Source organism: Artibeus jamaicensis, unplaced genomic scaffold, assembly GCF_021234435.1.
Source record: "Artibeus jamaicensis isolate MK-2021 breed Jamaican fruit bat unplaced genomic scaffold, CSHL_Jam_final scaffold_833, whole genome shotgun sequence".
Lineage (NCBI taxonomy): Eukaryota > Metazoa > Chordata > Mammalia > Chiroptera > Phyllostomidae > Artibeus > Artibeus jamaicensis.
In genome coordinates, this window is record NW_026522056.1 from 3,773,870 (window position 1) to 3,786,732 (window position 12,863).

The following is a 12,863-nucleotide window of genomic DNA, read 5'->3' on the forward strand; positions in this document are numbered from 1 at the left end:
AAGAGACTGTAAAGTTTCCCTAGTGGTTTTCTGCTGTGAAACATGAGGAGTTAGCAAATTTAACCACTCCAGTCCATCTTCCTAATACACTGGTGTGGCTTTTTATTTGTGTGTCTCTGCAGCAGAGCGCTAACCTGCCTTCGTTTCCATGGTCTGGTGGCCCCCTCTCTACTTTCTGTAAGGGCAGCACAACCGCACTCCCTCCTGCTTTCCTCCATTTCTCTCTCCAGTTTTATCTCCCCGTATTTAAATCTTCCACATTTCTAAATGGAACACAACCAAAATTCTGTTATTGTGGTGAAGTTTTAAAATATTACACTGTGGCGATAGTAATTAATAATTTGTGTTTTCTGTTATTTTCAGGTTTTCTAATTACTGATTTTCAGGTTTCCTGTTATTACTCTTGCACAGATTTCCAAAAAGATTCCTCAATTGTTTCTAAATTTCCTATGTAATCAGGCATTCTATCAACTTTGCAAAAATTTATTATGAAAGGAGGAGACATCAAAAGGTTAATCAAGAGCAATAAAGTAAAATACACATACCATCACCTCAGTAAAAAAATTATCAGTACAGGGTAGGGCAAAAGTAGGTTTACAGGTTTCCAGTAGGAAATAATACAATAATAAACAACAACCCAGGAGCGAGCTCTGCTTTGCGTACTCACAGTTGCAAAGCCACTTTCTGCCCACCCTATGTCGTTCAACTGCTGGGTGACTGTTCACCGCTGATTGCACGTCCTCCTCCTGCTAGAGGTAACCGCTATTCTGCAGTTAAAGATTTCTCCATGTGAATGTATTCCGACGGAAAACAGTTTCGCATGCTTTAGAATGTTATCGTATGTGCACATTCTCCTGCAAGTTGATGTTTTTCATTCAGTGTTAGGTTCGTGAGATTCTTTCATGTGATTCATGGAACTCTAGGTTCCTTGATTTTCACTTTCACATAGTTTTCTATTACATGACATACAATTCCTCTTATTTCTTATTAAGGGCCATTTAGGTTGTTTTATTTTGAGTTACTACAATGTTGCTATGAACATTCCCCGTCTTGTAAAATTGTAAGAGTTTCCGTAGATATTCACCTAAGACTGGATTAACTGAGATATAAATGTAGTATTTTCAACTTTGCTGATTACTGCCAACTGTCTTCCAAAGTGGTGACATGACAGGTACACTCACAGGGTAGAAGAGTGACGACTGTTCTAAATCCTCGCCAACATCGGGTGTTATCATTCTTTCCAATTCTGGCTAATGTGACGTATGTGATACATCTCATTGCATGTTTCATTTGATTATCCTGGATTATCGGTAAGAGTGAGTGTCTCTTCCTAAGTTTATTGATCATCTCAGTTTCTTTTTCTGTGCATGGTCTGTGCAAATTGTTGACCGTTTTTCTATGGGATTGCCTTTTCTAATAAATTCAAGATTTTTAATATTGTGGATATTAATCCTTTATTAGTAATATGCTGCAAGTATCTTCTCCCAATATTTGGACTGACTTTTAACTTTTAAAAGAGGATTTTAATACAAAGAAGGCTTTACTTTTGTATCAATATATTCTTTTACTGATTTTGTTTTTTCTAAGTCTTGGGAAATCCTTCTCTATCCAAAGGTAACCAAGATATTGTTCTACATTTTCTTCTAAAAATTTTAGATTTTTGTCTCTCAAATGTTTACCTCTAATCTATGAATACATGAAACCGATTCTTCCGGTTGGACATTCTCCTGCCCCCCTGCAACCCAAATAGTCCACTTACCATATACCACACACAGCCTCAGCACCAGTTACGGAAGCATTTCTGTCGTCCTTAATTATCTGAATTACTTCCTATGTCATACACCAAATTATCAAAAACACTGCTGTTTCTAGACTCTTTCCTGGGCCGTTGTCCTGCCGATGTCTTGTTACCAGGGAGAATGTTGGCGTGGTCCCAACAGCATTTTTTCTGCTCCATTTTGAACAATGTATGTGATACCTTAAGCAAACAGTGTATGTACTGTGGTAATTCTGGATGGTAATTACTCACTGTACAGAGTAACTAAATGTAAGCTCCACAGAAGAGAGAGGCTGTGTTTGACATGTCTTTGTACAGTCTTTGCAGTCTTAGCTACTTGAAAAGTGCTTAACTCACACAGGAAACAAAATTCATTACTTGCACCTCAGCTTATAAACCGTGGTAACAAAAACTAGACAAGCAGCTCATTTAGAGATACCACTAAAATAAAAATACGGCACTATGTATGGTCTTGTCCATTTGTCTGTCCCCATCCCGTGTGCTCTGTCAGTCTAAATGCGGCAGGGGGGTGAGGAGGGGGCGAGCCACAATTTCAAAAGGCTCAGGGGCCAGAACAGCAGCAGTGATTGCATGAGGAGGCCTGGTGTGGCGCTGCAGGGAGTCGTGCAAGCGTGGTCAGCGGGGGCATGCCTACCTAGGTTCGTGCAATTCAGTTTACTACATGCACTGCGGTGGCCAAGCAAAAGAACTATTCACACCCACCGGCCCTAACAATCATCTAAATACATGCCACACAGTGATAGGCTGGCCTGACCACACAAAAAATGCTGAATTAAGCATCCTTTAAGCATTTATTTTCTCATGGACACTGGTTTTAACAATATGCTGCAATTAGTTTGCTATAATCAGACTTTAGTTTCACCAGAAGTCCTGCTATTCTACACTACCACCTTGGATAAGACATTTAAAACTAATCTCCTCCTCAGGAAACTGGGGATGACGATGACGATGACGATGATGATGATGATGGTGATGGTACCTGTTTCACAGGGTGATGATGAAATGAGCTAGTGCATGGAGTGTTAGAATAAAGCTCTACTGACTGGGTAATCACTTAATTGTGACTATTATCATATTCAGCCAGAATATTAGTGTTCAGAGTATCTTGTTTCCCATCACTTTGATTTCCCTAAGTAACTTACATCAGATTGATACAACTAAGAGCTTATATTGAATTTTGTTTTTCATTCTACTTGAAAAAATCTAGAACACACATTTTGTTTTCTAAATCTGACTGTTCAAAGCTCTCCCTTAGTGTCAGATTTAATGGGTTTGGTAAACATACTTTTATGAGAGATACATTTACTTTTAATCATGATTTGTCTCCCGGAGGCAGAAATTCTTAGCTGGGCATATCTTCAAAATGCTAAATGAGTAAGTAAATAAAATGAAGTAAAGAAAACCTCCAAGGTTTTTAAAATGTTAATACAAGCAATTACAGATGCCATCTAACAAACTGAGTTTAGAGCTAATTAAAAAAATGGAAGATACCAAATCTTAAGTCAGACAACTGGTCATTAAGAGACATGTTAATTAGGTTTTAAATTTCTCCATGGAGCTTTGACCCAAATTTTCGCTTATTGAACCTTTTTAGTAGTATCTGTCATCAGAGAACCTGGTCATGTTTATTACCTACATGGACAAATGCCAGTGTAGCTTTCCTGACACTGAACATGATGAATCCAAGTAAATATCTACAGACTTAGCAGCATTAACACACCCAGAAGGTATCATTATATAGCCTTCTCAAAAATTATCTGAAGCACAAGTTCCACAAAGCCCCACTGCTGTTTTATTTTTTAATGTATGGCAAACAAAAAGTGCTACATTTCAGAGCACATTAAACGTGAGTATTATAAAGCATATTTCTAATTTGCTTACAGTGACTACTTTCAAGAAAGAAAGCAGATGCCTTCAGAAGCAGCTCAGGCGGATCGGCAGGGGCCTGCAGCAGGGGGCACTGAGATAAACCGGTTCAACCGCACGCGACTGAAAGTCCAAAAAACCAGGGGCAGGGAGCATGGGGAAGGTTAGTGGGGAAGAAAATGTATCCCCTCTGGTTCTCCAAATACATATCTAAAGTGTTTGTACTCAAAGACTTACATTTCCTTATCACTTTCTGTTTTTAAAATTTCTTTCCTTTTTTGAAATTACCATTTAATAATCCCCTCATACCCTCTCATTTCCTTATCACTTTCATAGCTCAGTAAATATTAGGTCTCTTGAGGTCTCAGGCAACAAGAAAGAAATTTCTCAACAAAAGGGATCAAAAGAACCAGTTTAGTTCTATTTATGTCCATAAAAGATTAACTGCTACAGAAATTATGCTCCTATCATAACTGGAAACAGGACAATATATAAAACAAATGTTTTCAGGCCTTGTACAGTGGGCAATTTTGGACTGTGATCCAAAGAGAATGGAACAAATGAGCCCCCAGACTACGACCTGGAGGAAATGCCTGGGACCCAGGAGTGAAAGACCACCTAAACAGAGCCTGTAGGTCGTGCTGAGCTCAAGAGCTCAAGGGGGAGTTTGCTGAGCCTGAGGTGGCTAGAATTTGTAGAGGAGAAATATACATGAAAAGACAGCTCTGGAGACCTGCAGAGGAATCCCCATGTCTTGGCTGCAGCATTGACCTGAGTTCATCTAAAAGCAAACTATTGAGTCCATGGCAGTGACCCACCAAAAAGCAGTGGAATGAAAAATTTCAAGGGCTCACACAGAGCTAGCAATAGTTTGTGTTCTTATCAGACAGGGTAGAAAGACTTCATAATACCAGGGATCTGATGGAGTCTCATTAAGAGTAATAATACTTTAGTAATGGAGCTAAATAATGCAAGAATAAAGGCTGCTCTGAATCTACCATGTAGCAAAGGGTAAGGCAAGCCTCTAAAGGATTCAGTTAATCCACAAGTTACTTATCTGTACAACAGAGTAAAATCCAATGTTCTTTAGAGAAATATAATTAAATCCAGCCCTGAAAAATGTCACAATATCTGACATTCAAATAACAATGACTAGGAATGGAAAAAAAAAAGGAAAGTATGACCTATGCTAGTAGAAAAATCAATGTAACATCCCAGATGAAAGAGGGAAAAAAATTTTAAGAGAAGGACCTTAAAAGAGCGATTATAAATATGATAAACATGCTCAAGGACATTAAGAAAAATACAAACTTCATAAGGGAAAAGTGGAGAATGTAAAAGATTCACAATTCAGTTTCAAAGATAAAAAATACTATATATGAAATGAAAAACATTACAGTAGGCTTGAAGACATAGGACTATAAATTTATTATAATAAAGTACTGGAAATACAAAGAGAAGTTAGAAAAAAACTGAACAGTGCTGCAGTGAACCTTAGTATAATACCGAGTGGTCTACCAGGAGAGACCAGAGCCCCAGAAAGAGGTGCTATAGAAATAATGGCTGAAAAATTCCCAAACCTGGTGAAAAAGATAAACTGATGAATACAAGGACAACAAACAACAGATAAGAAAAACATTAAAAAACACACTAAGGTATCTCATATAATAAATGAAATTATGAAAATCAAAGATAAAGAGAAAAATCTTGAAGGCAGCCAGAGAGGGGGGGGACACACTAGGTACAGAGGAACAAAGAATGGCACCAGACTTTCTGTCTGGAACTGTGCAGAGCAGGGAACAATGGGACAATGTTTTAAAATCACTGAGAGAAAAAGGACACACTGCTAAAGAATTGAACATAAATTTCTAAAATTAAGATGCAATATAAACTGTTTAAGAATCAATGAAATATGAGAACAGTTCTTACCAGCAGGAGTTTACTGTAAAACATATTAGAGGAAATTGTTCAAGCAAAAAACCCCCCCAAAAACAAAACAAAAAAATGATACTAAATAGAAATTTGGAACTGCGATAAGAAATCCAGTATACCAGGAATGGTCAGTATGTATAAAAGTAAAAAACAGTTCTGTTTCAAGCAAAAATAGTGACAATGTACTATGAGTTTTATAACACATACACAATTAACATGTATGAGAATTGCATACATGCTAGGGAAAGAGAAAGGTAAGCAGCATGTTATAAGCATCTCAAACTACACGTAAAGTAGTAAAATTTGAAGGTAGACTGTGAGAAATTGAAGGTTTTACTGTAAACACCACAGCAACCACTGAGATTATGAAACAAAAGAGCCACAGCTAATATGCCAGTGGTGAAAACAGAAACACACACAATCCTAAACAAGGCAAGGAAAGAGGGAAAACTGAAAGATGAAATAAGTAAAAAACAAATAACAAGATGGTAGATTTGAAGTGAACAACATCGCTAACGACCACAAATGTAAACAGTCTAAACACTTCAATTAAAAGACAGATTGTCAGCTGAATAGAAAGCAAGACCCATCATTATAATACAAAACATTTTAAAGACTTCATAGATAAAAATTGAGAAGTTAGAAAAAATTTCTGTATATCATGCAAAAACTAAAAAGAAAGCTAGAGTCATTATATTAATATTAGACAAAGTAGACTTTGAAATAAGGAATGTGAACAGAAGGATCATCTCATGGCAAAGGGATCATTTTATCAAGAGGACAAAACATACATGTCTGGCAGGAATGCAAAACGGTGCTGACACTTTAGAGAAGAGTTTGGAGGTTTCTTATAAAGTTAAATATAAACTTAACATATACACCAGCAATCTCACACCCTTACTCCTAGGTAACTTGTAAACACACACACACACACACACACACACACACACACACACACACACACACAAAGACTTCTGTGTGAATATCTAAAGCAGATTTGTTTGTAGGGGCCAAACATGGGAAGCGCCCACATGTCCAGCTGGTAAAGTGTGGGGTATCCCAACTGTGGAATGAACATGCCACTCAGCAAGAGACAATTTACGAATTCACAGGGCACATGACAAAATGGATGAATCTGCAAAGAACACTGCTAAATCAAAGTCTGAATTCCACTTACTAAAATTCTGGAAAAGGTAAAGTATAGTGCTGGTGGACAGATAACTGAATGCCATGGGCTGGCGGGGAAGGGGAGAAAAATGAACTGCAAAAGTATAATAAAACTTTTCTAGGTAAAGAAAATGTTACACATCTTGACTGTGATGGCGGGTATACAACTGTATCTATTTCTCAAAACTAAAGCTATACACTTGGTAGGTTTTAGTGTATGTAAATTATCCCTAGAAATTATTCCCTTTCTGTACTAGAAAAGTTAAATTATCTGTCCACACTGAAGTTAATGGGAGAACAGATGACAGCTAATTGGGGGGTTTAGCGGGTGGAGGGACTGAGCAAAAAGGAGTAAGGACTCAAGGGCATGGAAAACAGGGTGGTGGTTGTTGGGGGAAGAGGGGTGTAAAGGGACTAAATGGTAAGAGAAAAACATAATACAGATTATGCATTAAAAATATAGAAAATTGGAATGAGAACACATAGGAAGAGCCTGAAGGATTAAAGGCAGCTAAAACTTTGAGACTGCTTCCAATACCCTTCTCTCAAAGGCAGAGGGGAAAACGCACCCCCAGCAACCCTGTGCAGTGATAAAGCAACCGACAGGACTGAAGCTAGAGATGGGGCCCACTCAGCCCCCGATGACTAGATCCATCTATCTTTCCACTCATGTCTGTGTCTGAGGCAGAAACAGACAGAAGCAGGGGCAGGTAAAACTCTTAGGGCTGCTAAAAAGACAAAAGCCCCATGACACTTGAAACAGCCCTAATCAACCAGAAGTTCTCAAAAGAGTTAGCTAAAGGTTTAAAGGTGTTTTATGGGCAGGAAAACCTCTGATCTGGTACAAGAGGTCTCTGAGGGCTCCACTGCTGAGAAACTCCCAGGTTTCACACCCACGCTCACGCACTGTAGCACCGTGCACTGCTTAAGGGAACAGGGCTTCCAGCTGGGGAGTCTCTCCAGGAACCCTCAGTGGTGGCCCAGGAAAACACGGACAAAGAAAAACTTCAGAAACACGCTGAATGTGGGGGACACACACCGGAATAATTTAAACAAGTGTGTCAACCCGTCACCAGGGAAGTGAGTCAGTGCAACGGCACTCACTGATGCTCTCCTGGTCCTGCGGGACGTAGTGCCAGTGCCTGAATCATGAGAGCTGTTTTGCTTCCTTTTCTGCCTTTTCTTGAATTGGTATTTTAAACCACCATTTTTCTGTTTTTCCCTTTTTGCCTCTGGCACTTTGCATGAAGTATGTCAGTTATTTCTGCACTTTCCCATTTAGCCCACAGAGTGAAGCTCCATCCCCCCCAAACCCCCAGGAGGACAGACACCAACCGGCAAATGGCAGCCCTGAGCACATGGGGCAGAGGGGAGTACGTTTGCGTTTGTGGTTATAAATGAAAGACTGCACTGCGCTGGGTAAAAGCACTGCTTGAACTCAACGCATGGAGAAAGGGTGTGTGTGCTGAAAACAAAGAAATGAGTGTCTGCTGCTTTGTCTACCAAGAACTCTCTTTCTCTGAGAACTGCATCTTACTCCTTCTGGAGACAATTTCCCTGTTGCCATTACAACCACGTGGGTGCTGTCATCAAGTATCCCATCCCCTCAGCTGTACAGAACAGAGTTCTGCCCCAGAACTAGACAAAACTGAACACATACTCTGCAGTGATGTCCATAATCACGTACCTGGCCACGTAAGAGAGTTCTGTTCCAAAGAATAAAGCTGACGTGCAGAACAATGCAGACGTGCAAAACAACACAGAGACAGAAATGGTTCCAGTGTCCTAGTGACAATCTTTCACCTTCAGGTGTGTTCTTGCCCTTTATTCCTAAGCTAGTTGGACCTACTGTCACCTGTCACTACAAGAGTCCCGACACCAGGCTGTTAGAGAAAATGCAGTAGTCTATCAGGCTAGCGTGGAGACGTACTGGAAACATGGAGGGGTAATCCTAAAGAATTTGGAAATATTAAGAAACTTTCTCAGCATCTTAAGTCAGCGTCAAAGCCGTTCTACTACAACATTTCCCTGACTGCAGCCTAACAGAATATGCCGGCTTATGAAGTACAATGCCCAGTCACACATGGAAATGGCGCACGTCCATCCTGGCACTGCACGCCCGTGCCTGCGGGTGGGCAAGGGGGCCCTGGAGGCCGAGCCCACTGGTTTTGGCACACACACCAGCTTAGCTTAGCCTGCTCGACAATACCAAACTGCCATTTGACTCTGCAAAGTGTACTCCGTCTCTTGCGCATCTCAAACACTAGACCTGGCAGTAGATATTCACATCTCACACTTCACAGAACCGTCAGACGGGACTCCTTCAATGTCCCAGTTATGCCACGTTCGCCTACGTCACACCTGCCCATCTTCCACACACACTTGGATCTCTCAATTCTTCTGAGCTCTGCTTTGTTTCTTTGGTTTTCTTCCAATGATTATTCTGTGTGTTGTAAGTTCAACTTTTCCCTTACCTACCAGAAATGTAAATGGCACGAAGACAGGGACCTCATCCATCCTCTTCACTACTGTATTACTTGATGCCTAGCACATAGTAGGTACTCAAAAGTATTTGTGGAAACCAAGAATAAGTGAATAAAAAGTTGGAAGTGAATAATCTGTAAGCAGACTTCCATTTCTGAAGTTCTGTAATTCTACTTCGAGAAGCTCAGGTGCTGCAACGGATTTCTGACTTAGTGTTAGACGTTTTATCAAACTTTAATAATACTTTTCTAGATCAACATAATTTTCCCTTATCTTTGACTTTCTTGGTAAGAATTCACCTTAAACTGAGCCTAAAGATAAAATAAATGACAACAAATGATGCTTACTCTTCTTTCCATCCATATCTGCGTGAATTTTCCGAGCCAAGAATCCACTTTTGTACACGGCGGCATTTGGGTCGTGAGGAATGTCCAAGAATGGGTTGGTAGTACTCCCAATGCGACTGATGGTCTTCGGATGTGTTCCATTAGCCTTTTCATCAGTGCCTTCTGATGGAGATTTTTTTTTCTCTTCATCATCTCTAAAGGGAGAAAACACAAAGATTGAGTAACTACCACAGTACTCAACGAACAATTTTTTTTAGTGTAAGGAACTGCTGTGTTTTCCAGTGGCTTAGCAGCCTTAATAAAACCATGGTAACAGCAGCTATCATTTACTAAATGCCAGGTATTAGTGATCATGACGATCTTGTAAGATGACATTAGTAGTAGCATATATTGAGATAAGGCAACAGACTCAGAGTTAAAGTAAGTACTAAAGTTGAGCTCTAGTAATTAAAGGAAGAAATAGTGAGAAGACTGTCCAATCTCTAAAGCCGCTGCTCTTCCCACCCACTATAGGGCCTTTATGTTCACCTTCTTTCAAATGAGAGGATGTTCTTTGGCCGAGATCATGATTTTGATGTTGATTTTTGGTATTTGCATAGTCTAGCATAGTGCCAAACATATGGAACACAACAAATAATTATAGGTTAAGTCCAATGAATAGCACTGAACTATATGTACCAAATAACCAAGGTAACCTCAAATATCAAAACCACAGGAAAAGCAACCAGTGGGTTAGGATGGTGTGCCCGCACAGTGATTTGGCATCTAACAGCTACTATTTTCTGAACCACCTGGAAAGTGTGGGGCACCCTATCAGCCATGCTTGGGGCTGTGATGTGCATGAAGTATAAGGAGAAAATGGGAGCAGAGAAGGAAGTTAATAAGCTCTGAGACGCTGCTTGAAAACAGAGCATAATAAAAAATAAGCATTTGGCTTAGCTCCTGTTTTAATTTTCTCAATTAACCTCTGGTTTCATTGTTTATTAAACTTTGATTATTGAATCTTTTTGTTAAAACTCTGCCAAAACGATCACCAAAATATATTTAAAACAAATCACAAAATTAACAATTATTAAAAGTGTTTACTTGGTGATTGAGAAAACCTGCCTTTTTTCTCCACTATATTTAGTGAGTTTTTGTGAGATATATGGAAATACCAGTGGACTCTGAGACACTTATATTTTACTTTTGAGATAATTTTAGATTTCAAAAGATAGTACACAGGCTCCCATATGCCCATCGCCCAGTTTCCACAATGGTAACAGCTTATATAACTACAGCAAAAATTCAAAACAAAGAAATTAATATTATGAAGTGAATTAAACTTGAGTTTATTCAGATTTTACAAGTTTTTTTGCTAATATTTTTTTCTGTCTCAGGATCCTACCCATGATCCCCCAGTGTCTTTAGTTCTCATGTCTCCTCCAGTCAGTGACAGTCCCTCAGTCTCTCCTTGTCCTTCATGACCCTGACACTGAAGAGGACTGGTCAGTTCTTTTGTAGACTATCCCAGTTTAGGTCTGTTTGATGTCTTCTCATATTTAGGTTAAGGTTATATATTTTGGGGAAGGATGTCATAGCTGATGTACCTTCTGAGTGCCTCGGATTTTTTACTGCCAGGCATGTTAACCTTAGTGCTCAGTAAGGTGGCATCTAGTAAGTTTCTATACTGTGAAGTTATTATTTTTCTTTGAAAATGATTTTGGGGAGATATTTTGTGACTATGAAAATATCCTCTTTCTTTAAACATCTGACCGCTAATTTTAGCATTTGTCAGTGACTCCTGCCTGTGACAATTATTGCTGCAATGATGTAATGGTGATTTCATTCCCCTCATTTCTCCTACCTTACTAATTGCAACTTTGCTGTATGTATGGATAATGGATTTCAAATTTTTCTTTGGGTATAATCAAACAGTATTATTATTTAATTTTTTGCTCAAATGTTTCCAGCTTTGGTCATTGGGAGTTGTATCAAGTAGGCTGGCCACATAAGGTTACCGGGAACTTAAAATGCACACAGTCCAAATTCAGATGTGCAGTAAGTGAAAAAACATAGAGCAGATTTCAAAAGATGAAAAATATTTCAATAATTTTTATATAATCACACATTTAAATGATAATATTCTGAATACATTGGGTTAAATTAAAATAATACATTATAAAACTTTCCCTGTTACTTTTCTTTTATAACGTGCCTACTAAAATTTTTAAATTACATATGCGGCATAGATTACATTTCTCTTAGGGCTGTCGTTAGAAAGGCTTGCATGTCCTATGCAGTTGGAATACTAACAGCCGGGTACAACAATGGGGCAATAATTGGAGAAATGTTCCATGTGCAGCTCAGTGAAGCTCTGTGACAGTAAGTGAAAATATTCAATCCTGCAAAACAAGTATTCTTGATATTGTGAAGGCTGATGAAATGACTTCGTCAGACTCTGAGAGTAGGACTCTGTCGTGGCCAGAGGTGCAGGTTGGCACCATCTGGTGATGGCTGTCTTCTGGGCTTAAATCCACATGGCTGTGTGATGGCTGGAACTTCCAGGGCGGAAGTGACAGCAGAGATACTGTGAGGACCTTTCCCTTTGCCGCTAGCACTCCCCACCACCACCTTGCCTTCCCTCCCTTTCATTCCTGCCCTTCCTCCTCCATCTCCTCAGTCCCCAGAACTTCTGCCTGGCTCCACTTGAGAGAGGAAGTGGCAGAGAATAGGAACCAATCACGAAGCACCTGAAGTCACATTGTTGTTGCTGGCATCACTGTGGGGGGCTTTGTTTTTATAGATATCATAAATGCAAGTGCCTCCCCATAAGGGAGGCTCTTTCCATGGTATGTGAAAACAGATATAAATTAACACAATATACTCATAGAAGTGATTCTGGAAACCAACTTCACTCATTTCTATAGAAACCAGTCCCTTAACTAGGGCTTTCCCGTGCACCCTGACCCACCGAGGCATTTTCAGAGTGAAAATACAAAAGATTTTGTTCAAGTAAAACAGAGAAAACCCAAAGGGCTCTCTGTCTTGATTGCGAAAAGAATGAGCCATAGATGAGTATTTTGTACATTTTAAAGGATTCCCAGTGGAGTGCAGTCTACTGAGATTCCAGACGTCTCAACACCTTACAACCTACAAAATCCCCCCAAGCATCCCGCACGCCAACCTGTTCTCTCGTGGACCAAGCGCACCATTCACCGGGCAGACCACGCCCACTACATCATGACACAGCGGACCTCCAGAACGACGAAGGCGCTGGCCGTGGGTAA

At 39.7% G+C, this 12,863-nt stretch overlaps 1 protein-coding gene across 10 annotated transcripts in view; it reads right to left on the minus strand.

Moving 5' to 3' along the window:
• Positions 1–12,863, minus strand: part of PSD3 (pleckstrin and Sec7 domain containing 3) — a 554,618-nt gene that overhangs the window by 90,873 nt on the left and 450,882 nt on the right. For all 10 annotated transcript variants that reach the window (XR_008390587.1, XM_053659812.1, XM_053659810.1 and 7 more), the window contains one exon: positions 9,595–9,788. Coding sequence is in view for 9 of the 10 variants with exons in the window: in XM_053659812.1 (XP_053515787.1) it covers positions 9,595–9,788 (194 nt within the window). In the remaining variant the exon portion in view is untranslated. The remainder of the gene's footprint in view (positions 1–9,594; positions 9,789–12,863) is intronic.